The 17,660-nt window shown below is 38.9% G+C and overlaps 1 protein-coding gene across 1 annotated transcript in view; it reads left to right on the top strand.

Moving 5' to 3' along the window:
* The window catches only part of reln (reelin), a 376,800-nt gene that overhangs the window by 86,270 nt on the left and 272,870 nt on the right, over window positions 1–17,660 (top strand). The window contains 1 exon segment of the mRNA XM_055173428.2: window positions 17,584–17,654. Within this exon segment, the coding sequence (XP_055029403.2) occupies window positions 17,584–17,654 (71 nt within the window).

Below are 17,660 nucleotides of genomic sequence, written 5' to 3'. Positions count from 1 at the left end.
TTACCTCGTAAGCCCTGTAAGCCCAGAACGGGATGATCCAGCACTGATAAAGAGTATTATCGGCACGAGTTAAAAGATTATACTCACCTTGTCATTTACCTGTGACTCTAGGAGCCTTGTGTGTTGAGCTGTATGTACCTCGAATCCACAGACGGGGAGACGTCGTCCAAGTGTCCTGCGGAGAGAGAAATTGAAGGAACAAGTTACTTCCAAGACCGACATAGTAGGAATACTCACCTTGCTACTTACTTGTGTTCTCAGGAGCTCTGCGCAGTGTGCTATGTCCATCTCAAGCCTACAGGGAGGGAGATGTCGTCCAAGTGTCCTGTAGAGAGAAGTGGAAAGACAAGTCATTCGTAAATCAGACCCAAGGAACATATCCCCTACCAGGCTACAGGTAGTCGCTCGCAGTCTTCCGATTATTCATTGTGTGTTTCCATTTCTGCCTTCAGGAGAAGAGAAGGGCACCACGAGTGCATTAAACCGAAGAGGAGGACCCAAGGGCCCCTCAGGATTGATAACACCTCGGTACAAGGGACAAAGGAGCTCCGTCCCCATTCCCTCCTGTGGGTAGACTTACCCTCGACGTCTAGTCCTCCCTGGCCCCTTCCCCTCCTGTGAAAAAGAGAAGATGTAATTTTAGATTCCCCTTTCCCTTCCCCAACTATTTTAATTAATTTAAATAAAGATTGTTTTAATTTTACTTGCTCCCTCTCGTGTGTCTGGTCATTGGGGTATCTTTGGGGACCTCCTCGAGGTGGAACTTAGGGAGGGGCGTGGCTCATGACGTTAGTGGTCCGCCCCGACCGGTGACACTTGCATTGTTGGAAATCTAGAGCAGATGGAACCACTGCATTTGGCTCCTGTGATGTGAATAGCCGGGGCTGAAAACCAATCAATGCTTCAAAAGGCAACATATTTGTAGAGGAAACAGGAAGAGAATTGTGAGCATACTCAACCCAAGGAAGTTGTTGGCACAAAGAGCTTGTATATTGTGACATCAGACAGCGGAGAGCTCGACCGAGATCCTGGTTAGGCCGTTTACATTTCCTATTGGTCTGAGGGTGGGATCAGGTTTAAGCAGACCAACGGGAGATTGGTGAGATGCCTTGTTACGCACACCTGAGAAGCTAGAACAAACTGTCTGACGTCTGGACCCATAGTGGGCCACCAGAATCGTTGAAGGACGGTAGCCAATGATATCTGAATTCTGGGATGACAGACAAACTTAGATTCGTGGCCCCACCGGATGACCTCAGAGCAGCGCGCTTCTGAAACCCATAGCTAACCCACCAGGCACCCCTTTCGAATTCTCCACCTCCCCACCGGCCTCCCTCACCTGCTGCTCAATCTCCAAGACAAGGGCGCCCACTATCCACCTCTCTGGAGGATGGTTTCCGCCGCCCAGAGCCAGGGTTACCGAACAAACGAGAGAGGGTGTCGGCTTAACATTCTTAAAGCCCGGCTGGTACGAGAGGGTGAAATTAAAACGGTCAAAGAAAAGTGCCCAGCGAGCCTGCTTCGATGTTAACCTCCTGGCTGAACGGATGTATTCTAAATTCTTATGATCCGTCCAGACCAGGAAGGGCTCCGAGGTTCCCTCTAACCAGTGATGCCACTTACTCAAAGCAAGTCTAATCACCAGCAGCTCCCGTTTCCTGTCATAATTACGCTCTGCTGGGTTTAGCCGATGAGAAAAAAAGTGCACGAATGCACTTTCCCATCCTTGGGTGACATCTGACCTCTGAAATACTCTTTATTGGAAGTAAGAGCGCTAAGAGGTTTTGCAATCTGACCAAAGATTCTGATTAATTGCCGGAGAAGCCCAGAAATCATTGCAAATCCTTACGAGAGCCAGGAGCTGGCCACTCAGCGACCACTTTTATCTTGGCGGGATCAGGATGTATCTCACTAGCCGCAATGACGAAACCCAAGACCGGATGAGACAGGCACAAGGAGCATCATTAATGTAACAGTCCATAGCCTCTCTCTCGGGACCTGACAGGGACTAAAGTCGACCCTTAGGGGGAGAAGTGCCTGGGAGATGATCAAGGGCACAATCATACGACATGTGAGGAGGCAAGGAGGTGGCCCGGGCTTTACTGAACACCTGGCGAAGATCTGTATACTCCGACGGGACTCCAGCAAGATCGGCCGCAGGAACCTGTAACACAGAACACACAGAATGAAGCAGCAGCACCCGGACATAACACATCACAGGACTGAGACCAAGATAAAATAATTATCTTTAGCCAATCAACTTGAGGGTTGTGCTGCGCCTACCTGACATGCCCCAAAATTATAGGAGAGAGTGAGGAGTGCAGGAGGTACAGCACAATCTCCTCATGGTGATTGCCAGACACAAAGAGACTTAGAGGAGGTGCACAGTGCATAACCTGTTCAATCTGCTGTCCCTTTAATGTCCAAACAGAAAGAGGTTGGTCAGGAGGTCTAGCAGGAATACCCCATGCTTGGGCCAGTGAAAAATCCAAAAAATTATCCTCCGTTCCAGAGTCAATAAGAGCCTGCGAATTATGTTCCACTCCCTTAAAGCGCAGGATGATGGGGAGATGGGTACTAAAACAGGGGGACAGTTTTTAAGAAACTGTGCCCACCAGGACTCCCGGTCTCACCGGCGGGCAACGGCTTTAAAAGAACAGGATATGGCAACGTTTCCAGGCTTACCGCAATACAGGCATAAACCATTAAGCAGTCAGTGTTGTTGCTCCTTATGAGACAGGCGCAGACGACCTAACTGCATAGGCTCAGCATCAACAAAAGAGGAGGGAAGGGCTGGCGGGGAGGGAGCAGTATCAGTGAAATTGTTAGAAAGGACCCAATGACGTAGCGAGCGACGGTGGCGGCGGAGAAGCATCCGAGATTCTATCCTGAGCATGCATCCGAGATTCTATCCTGAGCATGGGGTCAATCATCTGGTCTAACAAACCTGGTAGATCATGGTTAGCGATCTCATCCTGAATGTTGTCACAAAGGCCATCCAAGAACTAAACGCGAAGAGTTGCGTCATTCCAGCCACACGCTGCTGCCAACGTCTTAAAATCAATATCGTAATCCGTAACGGAACGACCCTCCTGAAGTAAGCGTACAAGGCGAGAAGCAGCCGCATCCCCCTGCACAAAAGCGATCAAACAACTTAATCATCTCTGATCTAAAGTCTTCAAAACTCTGGCAAAAGGGAGACCGGGCATCCCTTACTGCTGTTTCCCACTCTCTCAATCGTGTTGTCCTAAAAGAACCCCCTGCTGTGCCAAGGCTGACTGCACCTGCTAAATCCATATCTGGCTAGTTCGTACTGTCAAGGAAAAAACAAGTTACGGGGATTTGCTGCAAAAAAACAACCTGGCATTTAAGCAGCTTCACAGCTTCAATCATGGTGTCCACTGTAACACACAAATGTGTTGTAAAATGTCACAAAGCAAAACAAAATACCATGTGTTATTTTTTTCTAGAACATTTATCAAAACATTATTGAGTATAAACAAGCAGCTTATATTAATGAGTGCAAAAAAGGCCAGTTAAAAGAAATTTATTAATCAGAGCCAGTGTACTCAGAGTCGCTCTACCAGATTTTCCCAATGATCAGATATTCAGCTATTATTAAATGGAGCTCCTGAGAGCAGACAATCATTTTTAGACTTGCTTTTTCAGGATTCAGGACGTGCTGCCACGCGCCAGCACATTTCATGGCTTTGTCAGGCACACCGCTAACAAATCTTTGAAGGCGAGGCCGTGGGTTGACAGCTATGGGTCTGAAGACGGGAATATTTTTGATATCCCTGGCGAGCAGCTCTGTGTAAAGCACTTACGGTATGTGTACGTGTGAGGCGCGCTCATCGTTTTGACAGAGGTTACGTCTGGAGCATTCAAGGCTGAATGTTTAAACCGTGACCCTGCCATTCACACATTCCACATTCAATTGAGACGATTTAGTTGCGGATCTGTTATTGTGATTAATTGAGATGGAATGCAGTATGTGCTGGTTATGATGGGTCCATCTGTTCAGGGTGGCTTGTGTTTCTGAAAGAAAGAACGGAGAACAATAAAAAACTCATGCTGTTATGTTTGCAATGCTTATTGTGCGCTTTCCTAGCAGTGAGACGACTATATACACTGTCTTTTGTGTAATACACAAATCTCATACCAAATACTAGTGAATTGAGAAAGATGAGAAATTATGATGTCAGACAGTCTAGGATTTTTAACATTCAATAGACTGTTAACACAAAAGGTAGGGAGAGATTTGCATGGCTTTAACCCAGTCTTTGCATTTGGAAAATAATCAAATCATCCTTGCTGGGGAAAATATCTAGGCTGAAGAAACACATGCCAGTAGTTGTAATGTACGTTTGCATGTGTTAATTAGTTAATCAGTTCTTTGTGGACAAGGGCTTGGCTCAGGGAAAGTAACTCACACTATGAGAACCTTGGTCGATCTTTGCCTTCCTAAGACCGATGGATGTTTAGTTGAAGACAGAGGAAAATGTTTGGTCACAGATTTGTTGGCTTGGTGAGGCATTTGAAAGAAACTGATGTTGACTTTAGAGCTGTAATGAAAAAAAAAACAGTACAAATAAACATGCAGGCATAAAAACATGACCGCCATGCTTATGCTGTTTATTTTAGGGCATCATCTGTATTTACAGGAGTACAGAAGACATTGCTAAGATATCTTGCTTTAATAGAGACATTTAAATGATTTGGATTGTAGCCACTGACTACGAGAGTCCATGCCTCAGAGAACAGAAACAGATGCAGAGAGAAAAGCACAAACACACGCCAATGATAATGGAAAAGACGCCCTTGTCTGTAATGCTGTCAAGTGCTTTGAATATAGACTGCCTTAATGCGCTTGTTTGTAATTAGCTCATTTTCACCTTTACTCAAATGACTTACATTGACCCGGTATAATGCGCTGGTAATTTGCCAACAATTCCCTGGAAGTCTCCTTATTCAATAAAATTGTCTCATTAAATGTACATGTGCCAAGGGAGTGCTTTCAACAACACTAAATGCTTTCTCGCAATCTATTAATTTGAGAATGCACACCAATTTGATCTACGGATATGCTTGGAGTCTCACGTCTTTCTGGCCAAATTAGATAAGAGGACACCAAATATTGTTTTCCCATTTGCTGATTGATTATTTTTCAACCCTCCCAGCTGGTGCTCAGAATGGGAGATCAATCAGGCAATTATACTGTTCCTGTTACAAGCAAAATGAGCACATGTAACAGGGGCTGACATTGGATGTCATTCCTGTTATTTATCACCATTACTGTGGAATATTTGGGTTGTGGGGGAGGGATGAGATGAGCTTTTAATAGCACGGCTGTAGGGAAAGACTGGTATCCCAGAAGCAACCCATGTGCTGTATTTGATGCACTGTAGCTGCTGTCAGTGGGCCTCCAGTGTTTTGCTGTCTGGTAGGTGTGTGTGTTATGGGTCCAGCAACATTGAATCACATGATCTCTAGTCACCATAATTACGTGTTTCCACATGCTTCTAAAAGCATATAGACTGACACAGTGTCACTTTATGTATACTGCTCATGTGTGGGTGTGTGTCAGAAATAGACTATAGAATGGAATGGAATAAAATCATGAATCGGTTGGGGGAAAATGTAGTAGGTACAGTTTTGGTACAGACAGTAAAGATACTGTACAACAGACACGGTTCCAGAATTACAAAGGGTGTGCACTAAAATCTAAATAAATTATTCTACACCATCTAAATCAGGGGTACCCAAACTTGTTCCTGGAGGCCTAGTGTCCCGCAGAGTTTAACTTCAACCTTAATCAAACACAAATGAAGGTCTCACTAGAGCAAACTCATTAATCATTAAGATCTGAATGTACACGTGAACTATTGAATTTTGAGTCATGTGGTGCACAATGACACACAGCCCTCATATTGCTTAGTTGATCAGACATCCCCGTAACTCTGCTGTGCACATCAGAAGGTTTTATGAAGACAGATAAGGGTGAGTGGTTGCGCATTTGACGTCTCTCCTTATGAACTGCACTCTGGCACGATTTGTGATCACACTGCATGTTCCGCGTCTGAGCCCAAGTGAACCACGATCGAGCCCACCCATGCAAGCTGGTGGCGATTAACCCAACCGCATCTGGGCACAGTACTGAGTTATCACAGTAGTCAAACAAACCAGATCTAGGGTGTCAAACGAGTCGATGCGTTTTGGATAGTCTGAGTGCGCCCTAAATAGTACCACCAAACCTGACATGTTTTTAACCATCCCCAGAAACATTATGCTTCACGTGAGATTTAGGAAAATTAAGTATTGGAGTATTTTAAAATACCACAAAGGGCATAAACTTAATAACCACAAATCATAAAGTACAAAGCAATAAAAATGATCAGTAGTATTAGTTTGGTAGGCATATGGATACCCTAAATATTAAATAAACACTTGATTGCCTCTACCAGACAGCCTAAAATGGGCCATGATTGGATCTTCCAACAGGACAATGATCCAAAACATACATCAAAATCAACACAAAAATTACCACTAAATAAAGGTCTTGCCCTGGCCATCCCAGTCCCCTGATTTGAATCAAATTGAAAGTCTGTAAGGTGAACTGAAGAGGAGAGTCCACAGCATGGAGCTGGAAATCAGAAGGATCTGGTTCATGGAGGAGTGATCTCAGATCACTTGCCATGAATTCTCCAACCTCATAAGCCATTATAGGAGAAGACTCAAAGCTGTTATCTTTACAAGTGAGGCAGCACAAAGTATTGACTAAATATTTAATATTTATATTTAAAATATTTATATTTAACAAAGTTTTTTATAAAACTATTTTTTTATGTGTTTGCAATAGATATAAAAGATTAAACAATAAAGACATTTTGCACAGCCTTCATTGCTCATAATTACCAAGAGTGCCAATATCTGTAGAGGGCACTGTATATTTCTTGACATCAGACACTTTGTATAAGAACATTAAACACATTTCTGTCTGTATGTTTTTTTTTCTAATGTTACCATATTAGAGAGCAGACTGCCTGGGAGTCGGTGTCATAAATATTGAAGTCCTTTGCTCCAACATAACCCACTGCTCTTCATTATGCTCTATGTTTTATTCATAAATTCCATTTTCAGATTTGTCTTTACCAAGCCATGAACGATGAATGTCGTTTTGTGTTTTTTTCCAGTTTTTTACATCAACATTTTTGCCTTTTTTAGTTTGTTATTTATTCATGAGATGTTGTTTGGTTATTCATGAGGATAGAAACATAAATGGCTCACAACCATATATGAATGAATGAATGATTGAATGAATGAAGGAATGTGAAATAAGCGTCAAGTAAAACTCTTTCTTCTGACCTCACGTTAACATGTACACAACTTGCCAGTTTCTTTGTGCTGACATGACATTGTTTACTTTTATTAGCTACTGAAACTGAAAATCAATAAACTTCAAAAGTAATGTTGGTCACATGCGAGAGAGATGAAACTATTCACTTTTAACAAATCTGTTTGAGAACATAGATGCATTTGTGTTTTTAGGGTGTGTATAAATAAGAATCTGATGTGAACTATGATCCCTTTGACTTAAGCCAATGTGCAGGGAAAGTAAAGAAGCATTATCAAATTACTTTGTTTTATAGGCAACATATGACCAGGGGCCTATACCATGAAGCTGGTTTAGTTGGTTAGCCAGCTTTGTTTAGGATTAGTTTGTGCAAATCCTGGGTTTTGGGTACCATGAAAATAGCTTTTACCAACAAGGCCTGCACATTGGCTTGGTTTTGTCAACCTGAAACTAATCCTGTAACCCTGAGTTTGTTTAACCATTTTCATGGTACGGGCCCCAGTTCATCACTTCACACTGAGATTTTCATTGTTTTTATCACGTGCTTAATTCTGAATGTAATTAATTATTAAAGAAATATACAAATACAACAGAACAGCGCTGGTGCCATCATTGTCTCACGCACTTTGCTGCTGTATTTTATTATCTAATATGACGTTGCCACGTCATCATTGTGTACAAACAGTAAAAGGGTCTATGGAAGCGACATGGTTGCGATGCTCACAGAGTGTGTAAAATAGCAATTAAATTAACTCCTAAACGCTCACACATTTTTCTAAATGCCATAAAACTATAACTTCATATTAAAATGTTAATGTTGAAAAATTAGGGATTCACTAGGCTACCTGTTTCAGCCGCATATATGCCCATTTAGTACAATGTAAATACATTAAAGAACCATATGTGTAGGGGAGACCGGGGTTGGTTGTCCCTATAGAGTTTCAATAGGATTTCAATGATAAATTGGGATCTGAAAAGATAATGTGTAACTTTTTAGTTTTTTAAGCTAGAAACTGCAAATAAGTTTTAATATGAATACACCCCTATGATAGTTGTTATTAATGCCCCTTATGTTTAAACAATGGGATTAAAGTGGGTGATCAGTTACTTGAATAGGCTTTATGCCCAGCTTAAAATCACAATAAAACAAAACAACAGAACAGATAAAGTACAATATTAATAGACATAACAATACAATGTTAGGATACAACAAACATTTTATTTTCTAAGTTTATGACAATGGGTACATGATTGTATAGATATTAGCCATAATTTTATTTTATATTTAAAACAAGTAAATGTACTGATGTCTCTAATCTCATTTGGGACTAAGTTCCAGTGCTTAGAAGCTCTGATATGCCAAACTCAGTACGTCTGCACTGTATGGCACAGTGATCTCTACTGATTGCCCTTATATTATCTCTTGATTTTCTGTGTTCTCCCCTACATTTACTCATGTAAAGCTGCTTTGCAACAATTAACAATTGTGAAAAGCGCTATATAAATAAAATTGAATTGAATTGGTTGTTCTCCTACTATCTGATAGCAGCAGTGTTGGGTGTAACTAGTTACTAAGTAATTAGTTACTGTAATTAAATTACTTTTCCCTTGAAAAAGTAAAGTAGGGATTACTCTTATTTTTCTTGTAATCTAATTACAGTTACTTCTGATGTAACTAAATACTGTGTATGGACTCTAAAACTATTATGTTAACTGTAATACAAAGGTGGATTTAACATGGTTTAAGTTTAAAATTCTCACTATTAACTGGTTGATTATTAGCATTAATATTAATGAGATGCTGGCTGTTTATTAATGCTTAGCAGATATCTGATTCTGCAAAATCTTATTCTACGTCCTTAACCCTCCCCATTTCTACCAATACTTAAAATTAACAACTTCTTTAGTATTAATAAGCAGTATTTGCAGTATATTGAGGCAAAAGTAGTTAATAGTTAGTTAATAGAGATGATTGGACCCTAAAGTGGGACCAGAATAATTGATGTACTTTTATATATTATTTTTTCGAGCCATTTCAAGCCTATCCTTGTATCATGTACTAAATAGGATTCAGACAGTAATTAGTAATAAGTAATTAAATACTTTTTGGAGAGAGTAATTTGTAAAGTAATCTAATTACATGATTAAAGATGTAATTAGTAACTAGTAATTAATTACTTTTTTTGAGTAACTTACCCAACACTGGATAGCAGTAATATGAACTCCTCTAATGGGGACGCAGCCAAATTATTAATTACTCTATACACTAAGCAAACATCGGCAAAGTGCATAAAATTTTCAAAAGTCAAGAGTTTATGCTTATGAATAATATTACAATATTGATAACCTGATGGCTTTTTATCCAATACTTTAAGGGTTTGTTTATATAGCGTTTGTAATGGAGCAAGTATTGTTTTTCCGGTTTGTGACCAACTTGTGATACAGTATGTAAAATGTGAGAAAATCATTGAGTGCATATACAATTTAGCAGCATCTAAAGGTAACTGATTACGAATGTGTCTAAAATTTCTTAAATTAAATTTCACAGTATTACAAACCTGCTTTATATTTTTCTAAAAAGACAACTGTGAATCAAGGATAACCCCCAGATATTTAAAATGTGACACAGTCTGTATTTTTTCCCTATTTACAGCAACATCTGGCTGATTTTCATTTTTCCTTATATAATAATACATACACACAGTTTAACTGACATTTAGTGTCATGCTAGACTCAGAGAGCCAGGTGGCAATTTTTGCCATTGCTGCTGTTAATTTAGTTGCAACGTCTTATCTGTCTCTTCCATGAGCCGGAATGACCGTGTCATCTGCATACATTTGGATGTCAACTTCTGGACAGACTAGTGGTAGGTCGTTAACATTCAGACTGAATAACAAAGGGCCTAAGACTGAGCCTTGCGGGACACCAACAGAGCAGTTACTAAATTATGACATTTTATTTTCCAACTCTGGTGCTTTATCTTCTCATGGTGAGATAAGACTCCATCCATTTCATAGCATCATCAGAAAAATACAAATTTGACAACTTAGAGAGAAGAACATTGTGATTTACTGTTTCGAAAGCTTTCTTTAATCCAGAAAAACAGCTCCTACAGCACTCCCACTGTCTAGTTTTGATTTGATTTTTTCAATAAAACAGCAGGTAACCATTTCAGTGGAATATTTTTTCCTAAAACCAAATTGCAATGGATAAAGTGTTTGTCCAAAATTTAAAAAGTCAGTTAACTGCTCAGTTACCACTTTTTCTGCAATCTTTGATGCCACCGGAAAAATGCTGATGGTTCTATAATTAGCTACATCAGTACCTACTAGGGGTGGCACGGTTCACGAAAAAAAATCCGAACCGTTCGGTTCGCTTGTCTCGGTTCGGAGCATGTGTGCGTCGCACGGTTTGACGGTTCATGGCATGCGCAATGTATGTAGCCTCGTGCCCTGTATGTGACCTCAGATAGTGTGTTTCCCGAAGAGGTGACTGGTGCTGCAGGTCTTGTTACGTGTAGAAATGGCAAGTGGGAGCTAAGGAAGTCTGCCCTGAGTTGGAGGATGCGCCAGCGTGGTATAAGTTTGGTGTGTGGAAACAAGTTTTTATTTCATTTACATTATTTCACACGGTGAACAGCGCTATTTTTAGCCTTTCATTGATAAAACAAAAGCAGCTGATTTCCGCGTAGTTTCATTTTGCTAGCGTGTGAAAGTTGCGCAATCTTATTTCATAAATTGCCCCTCAAAGTAATCAAGACAGAAGTGGTCAGAAGTGGACACAAGAGACGGATTTAAATATTACAGGTGTAAACGTTATGTTTCTCTCTCGTCCACATATACTCTCTGCAGTATTTAAGCAGCCTCTCAGTGATAAATCTTAGAGCTACACTGAAGTTTGCAGTTTGATAAATGCAAGTTATCTTTGTGTGCTAAAAGACACATAAGTTCATGTAGATGGCCATACACATTCAATTTTTTTGCCAAATAAATGAAAAGCATGTTGAAATCATCAATGTCCTCCCTCTTGCTGTATCAAAATCTCACCTGGCTTTCCTCAGAGATGGTTCCAATAGACCTTTTGCGTGTTTGCAAACAGAGATGACGTTTTTTGGTGGGCGGAGCCCAACTGGTGGCAGAAAGTGAATGCTTCTCAATAGCTGTGTGAAGTGTTTTAGCGTTAAACTGTGATTTTTAAGGATCCGGTGTTCTGTAGAAGTCTGTTTCCCCTATAGTTCTCTTAAGTGTAATGTTTCTTATAACGTTTTCACCAAGTTACGTTTATTTTTTAAATAAATTAAAAGTTTAAATAGCTTGGCTACTAATTGTGTGCATGTATGTAATGTATATGTATTGTTCTTTTTTGGTAAATAAATTATTTTTACAGTATGAATCGCTGAAGTACTTATAAGAGCAATACTATCATGTATAATATAATTTATTAAATATTTCATCATTTCCTGTTTTCAATTTCTTCCTTATATTTTTAGCCTACGTGTTTTATCTAAAACTATTATGTTTACATACAAATTAATTTGTATAGGCCTGTTTATATATTATTAACACTTTACATCGTGTGTGTGTGTGTGTGCTATGTTTATATATTTATTAGTAAACATCATAACTTAGAAAAAACAGGAAGAAAACCGGAAGAAGATATTATGAACTAATTCAAATTATAAACGTAACGTGATGAAAACGCTATAAGAAACACATAGAGGGATCAGACTTCGACAGAACACTGGATATCTTCTCTAATTATTTTCTATTCAAATTATTAAAAGATTTTCAGATGATTTCATCACTCCAGTCGGTCCGGTTCAGGGGCCTCATTTATAAAACTTTGCGTAGGATTTGCGTCAGAAGTGGCGTACGGATGAAACATAGGACGGGCATACGCACAGAAATATTGGGATTTATAAAACCGTGCGCACGCACATCCTACGCATTTTTCCCTTAATAAATCACAATCAATTCTAAATGTAGCGCAGCTTTTGCGGCTTCATGACACGCCATTAGTTGCCCATAAATAGTCCGTGAAACGCCCACAAGTTAATATGCATTGATTGCGAAATCATGGCAAACACATAGAGGAAATAAAAAAAAACGTAAATTCACTCAATGTGAAGTAGAAGTTATCATTGGCGAGGGGGAAAAGAGGAAAAAAACGTTGTTTGGAGGGCACAGTGTGAGCATTACGCATTGTGATGGGGCATTTTATTTCCATTCATTTAATTGCATCTGACAAGCTACAGATGTCGGTAATAATCGACGTGGAAATGGGACATTGTTCAGCGCAAATGTAATTTCTTGTTGCTTCCTGAATGGTTGAGACGCCATACATTGTTTTATGAAAAATAAAACACACTGAAGGCATATGCATGAATACCATAATTCCGTAGATTATGAAGATATGGTTTACTATGAAAACAACTTTCCCCATTGGACAATTAATACATCTATCTATTTATTTATCCATCTATCTAACTATATATCTCCTTAATTATCTATCTATCTGTCTATGTAATTGCATCTATATCTGCTCCGCCAGACGGACACATTGACGAGAATATCAGTTTTGTACATTATTTCGTTCTGTTAACTATATTCTTTATGAGGATGAATTGCACAACATGCCAATATTATTGCAGAACATATTTCACTTTTCTTTTAGCAAATATGTGTTCATTTGAATTTTTGTTGTAATTTTCGATTTATTTATTTCTTTATTTTGTTTCACTGCTGATCGATCAAACGGGTGTTCGTAGGCTGTTAATTGTAAGACTTGCTTTGTGAAGTCTTCATGTTATTTATGAGAGGTAGTGTTGTCATTTTTACTTTCACTTTCACGTGTTTCTTCCATCTGCCGTCGGTGTCGCCATTTCTCATTTCACCCGTTTTTGTGCGTACGCCTGGGTCAGAGCTTGCGTGACGGACAGCACATTTTCCCGTCAAGTTTGCTTTTTATAAATAACAACTATTGCGTAGAGAGTGGCGTGCGCCTTCTTTTGTGCCTACGCAACGTTTATAAATGAGGCCCCAGGGCTTTTATTGCAACCATAAACCCCTACGTTTATCTTCAAATGGTGTCTTCAACGACGGTATACTATATAAATGAAGGTCATCTATTTTGGCATTCCTATTCTGACACTCAACAGCACAACAAAACATTTTCTAGTGAGTTATATTGTTCGTTTCACTCGTGTCTCATTCATTTCCACTGTGACGTCGACTCGCAAAAGGTCTATAATGTGCTTAAAGTCAAATTCAGTTTGTGCATGACTACATGATATAACTTTAATACTGTATCCTAAATTCTGGAGAATTAATACATTAATAAGATAATACATTTCTGGAGTTTTAAAAAATTAAAAGACAAAATAACAAGAACCGTACAGAACCGAGAACCGTGACCATAAAACCGTGATATGAACCGAACCGAGGGTTTTGTGAACCGTGCCACCCCTAGTGTTATGGTTTGTATGAGGAACCCAAGTGCAGACGAAGATGGATGAACACAAAAGACTTTATTTATATAATACAAAACGGAAAACAAAACCCACGAGGGGGCAAAACAATATAAACAGGGTAACTATAAACAGAAGGAGTGAACACTAAACAGGACTAGATACAAAACTACACTGAAACACTAAACTGGATAACACTTAACAAAGAACTGACTAAACACTAAGGGGCGGTTTCCCAGACAGGGATTATGCCTGTTTCACACATACTCCGTATGCAGTGCGTTTGCGGTGTGTAATTTTTTACGTAGCCATGTTAACAGGTTAGAGCTTTCACACAGCATACGTATACGGTCCGTCCTGTCCGTTGCAGATGCGGTGCGGTGCAGCAGTGCTGCGATCGTTTCGGCAGCGAGTCTATTTTTGCTGTACGGCACGCAAGCTGCACGCGCTGATTTAAAGTGATAGCGCATGTTTTGTGGTCAGAATGAACACGGATTTACACAAAAATGCAGTAATTTCACTCTAAATGGATGTAAATAAAGTTTTTCAGTATAGTTTTTTTCTGTAATCTTATTTGTTTAATCCCAGTATGAAGCAATTAAGGTAAAACACTTACCACGAGTTGAAAAATGATATGTATAACATCTTGTTAAATATTCTACCGTGTTTATATACATTGCATATACATAAAGTATGCTATTAATTTTACCATTGTTTAATTATACTAACATAGTCTTTTAGTTTTTATTTGTAAAACAACAGTAACCAAATTTATTTTGGCTTATAACAATATCCATAACCATGGAATTTTTAGTTAAACTAAGGTAATACAAATCATAATCAATCTGACAAAAACCGTTTTGTCAACCGTTAAAATTATGGTTAATTTTTCTAAGGAGAACTATACAAAATGATCTGTTTGAAAGACGGGGAAGCGCACCTGTCAATCAGCACTATTATAACAGAGCGAGGCGAGAGACGAACATGCTCAGTAATATGGAATAATGTGTGGATCTTGAATGATTGTAAGAATACATTTGCTTTAAATATAATGTTTGTCATACAACGTTATGGGAAATAATAATGATTTTTTTCCAATTGTTATTGAGCTTCTTTAGACTTGTTGCAGTTATAACAGCGTGTTTGGCGTAGTTACCTCAAGAGTTTATTTCAGTAATATTGCTGTTTTTCCGGTAATAATAATACAATTTGCATGTCACTCTTGCTTCCTTGTCAGTTTATTCATGTCATTATGCTGTTATTTTAATTATGTGAGAATATTTCTTGCCATATGAGCTTCATTGCCTTTATATAAATACTCTCGTATATGCAAATATATAAATAGTAGGAAATAATGTAACCATGCCTGTCACCTATATTTTCTCTTCAAAAGTTATAATGCTAGTTTATATTTATGATATATGTGGAGATAAATAGACCTTTGATCCTTTCATGTGTCCTGACTGCAAACGGAGTATGTGTGAAAGCACAACAGTGGGATGCTTGACGGATCGCACCGCATATGTACTGCAATACCCACCGCAAACGCACTGCATACGGAGTATGTGTGAAACAGGCGTTAGACTAGTCCTAGACTAAAATAAATGTAAGAGCTGTCCAAGAGCTGTCCAAACTGAAAACATCTTGCACTGACATATCTTAAAATACATCAGTGCCCACTTCTTTGATTTTAGTAAGGCATGTCTGTTAAAACTAGTTATATTTCCTAATTAAACTGAGACCTAGTCCTGGTTTAAGCTAATCTCTGTCCGGGAAACCACCCCCCTAAATCTCCAATAGACTAAACTTGACAAGACACAGTATACTCACAGATACAATGCACAAGCACAGGACAATGAATACAAGAGGATTAAATAGGGGAGCAAATCAAGAGGGGAGCAGGTGATAAAAATCAAACAATAATGAGGAGGATGACAAGGGAGCGGAGTAAAAGAGACAAGACACAGGGAACACGTGGACCAGTAAACCCACACAAAACATGGGTCTGTCATGATTCTGCCACAAGACTAGATTAAACAAAGGACAAGATGGCAGAACCATGACACCTAGTACCTACTGTAGCTTAATTTGTGGAGGACAAAAAGAAAGCACCCATTTAATAAATTTAGTAGAGAAATAATTGTAATAAACGTTTAAAAATATATATTTTTTGATTAATGACCCGAACACTTGGCTATGTCCTCCTTGCTGGGGTGTGATGTAATTTTTGTCATGTACATGTGTGATGTATCGCATACAACCTATAGGATGTCAGAATGGTATGTTTATACTTCTCATCCAACCACAATCAAATTCACTCTATCCAGATGGCACGACTTATCTGGATAATTTTTTTAATGATGACAAGACAGAAAAACAAGCCAAAATAAACAATAACAAGCATGTTTTTAAAATGTAAGGATTAGAAAGTATAGATAATTGAGTGAAAATGTAAGAAGTAGAAGTAAAAAGTTGGCTGAAACATTATTACTCCAGTAAAGTATAGATACCCAAAATGTCTACTTAAGTAAGGTAACAAACTATTAGTGTTGCTCAACACCTCTGTAAACGCTTCTTACCTTTTTGTCTGTGTAGTCCATGAGAATATGGCCTATAAAAAGGTTTATTAATGGATTTTAATAATTAGGATTACAGTATGAAGTGGGCACACTGTGCCGCCTTTAATAAAAATTATGCATTAGGCACCTGCCTCTGCTTTCATGACAACGTTTTAGGGTGGTGAGCATTTGTTGCCATAAGAAGGTTGCGAAGTGGCATAGTGAAGAACATGGAGGGCGGAGGCACAAATCAGCAAGCAAAACTCCAGTCACAAGTCAAATTATGATTTTAAAGACAGTGGTGGAGGATTTTGATATAAAACAAGAGGATATCTAGTTATCCCTATTTGTAGCTAAAACAACTTACAACGCACGTCTTTTCTTACCGGATCGAACGCGTTGTACGCTATGCATAATGCGCATTGGCCTTAAACAGAAGCTAGTGATTATAGCTTACAAATATTTAAATATGGAAATTTTTCTTACAAAATTGCTTCGATTGCAAGCAGAAGACCATTATTAAGCCATGCAGCAATGTGGATTACTTCTGTAAAGGATGGATGCACATTTTTTGGGCTTAAAAATTGTAGACTGTTTCAACAATTATGACACTTGAAAGAGCGAGGACATTTACTAAAATAACTTAAAATGTGTTAGTCTGAAAGAGGATGGACATGTTTATATTGAATGGCTTGAGGGGAAGTAAATCATGGGGTAATTTAAATTTTTTTGCTGTATCACTACGACATAAAAATTTCACCTCCGTTTTCTTAGCTTAAAAAGGCTTTACTCTCTAACAAACAGTCCTACAGTAACATACTCCCAAGCTCCATATTTTAATCCTAACCACACTTAGAGGATAATGTTGGGTCCATAAGTATGTTGTCGGATGGAGCTGATGCTAGATGAAATAATCAAAAGGATTAGTACTGTAGAAGTCAATCCAGAAACATGTCTGGCATGCTGAAATCGCTTTAGACCCTTTAGCGTAGTTTGAAATATGCTAGTGCAGTGCTGTGACTCAAGTGTGTCTTGAGTCCTTACATCCAGAATATAAACCACCCTCACTAGAAGCACTTAATCTTCTTTTAGGTGATGGTCATGTTATTTCACTTCCGTTCTTTTGACATTTTGTAATATTTATCCATCTTTCTCTCTCTCTCTCTCCCTCTCTCTTCCATTTCTTCTGTCCTGTTGTGCCTCAGGGCCACAGCAACACATCGAGGACAGATCATCTTCAAGGACGCTCTGGCTCAGCAGCTCTGTGAACAGGGAGGTGAGG

This window comes from Misgurnus anguillicaudatus, chromosome 15, assembly GCF_027580225.2.
Source record: "Misgurnus anguillicaudatus chromosome 15, ASM2758022v2, whole genome shotgun sequence".
Taxonomy (NCBI): Eukaryota; Metazoa; Chordata; class Actinopteri; order Cypriniformes; family Cobitidae; genus Misgurnus; species Misgurnus anguillicaudatus.
Note: the sequence above shows the minus strand (reverse complement) of the source record. Positions and strands in the feature narration are given on the sequence as shown.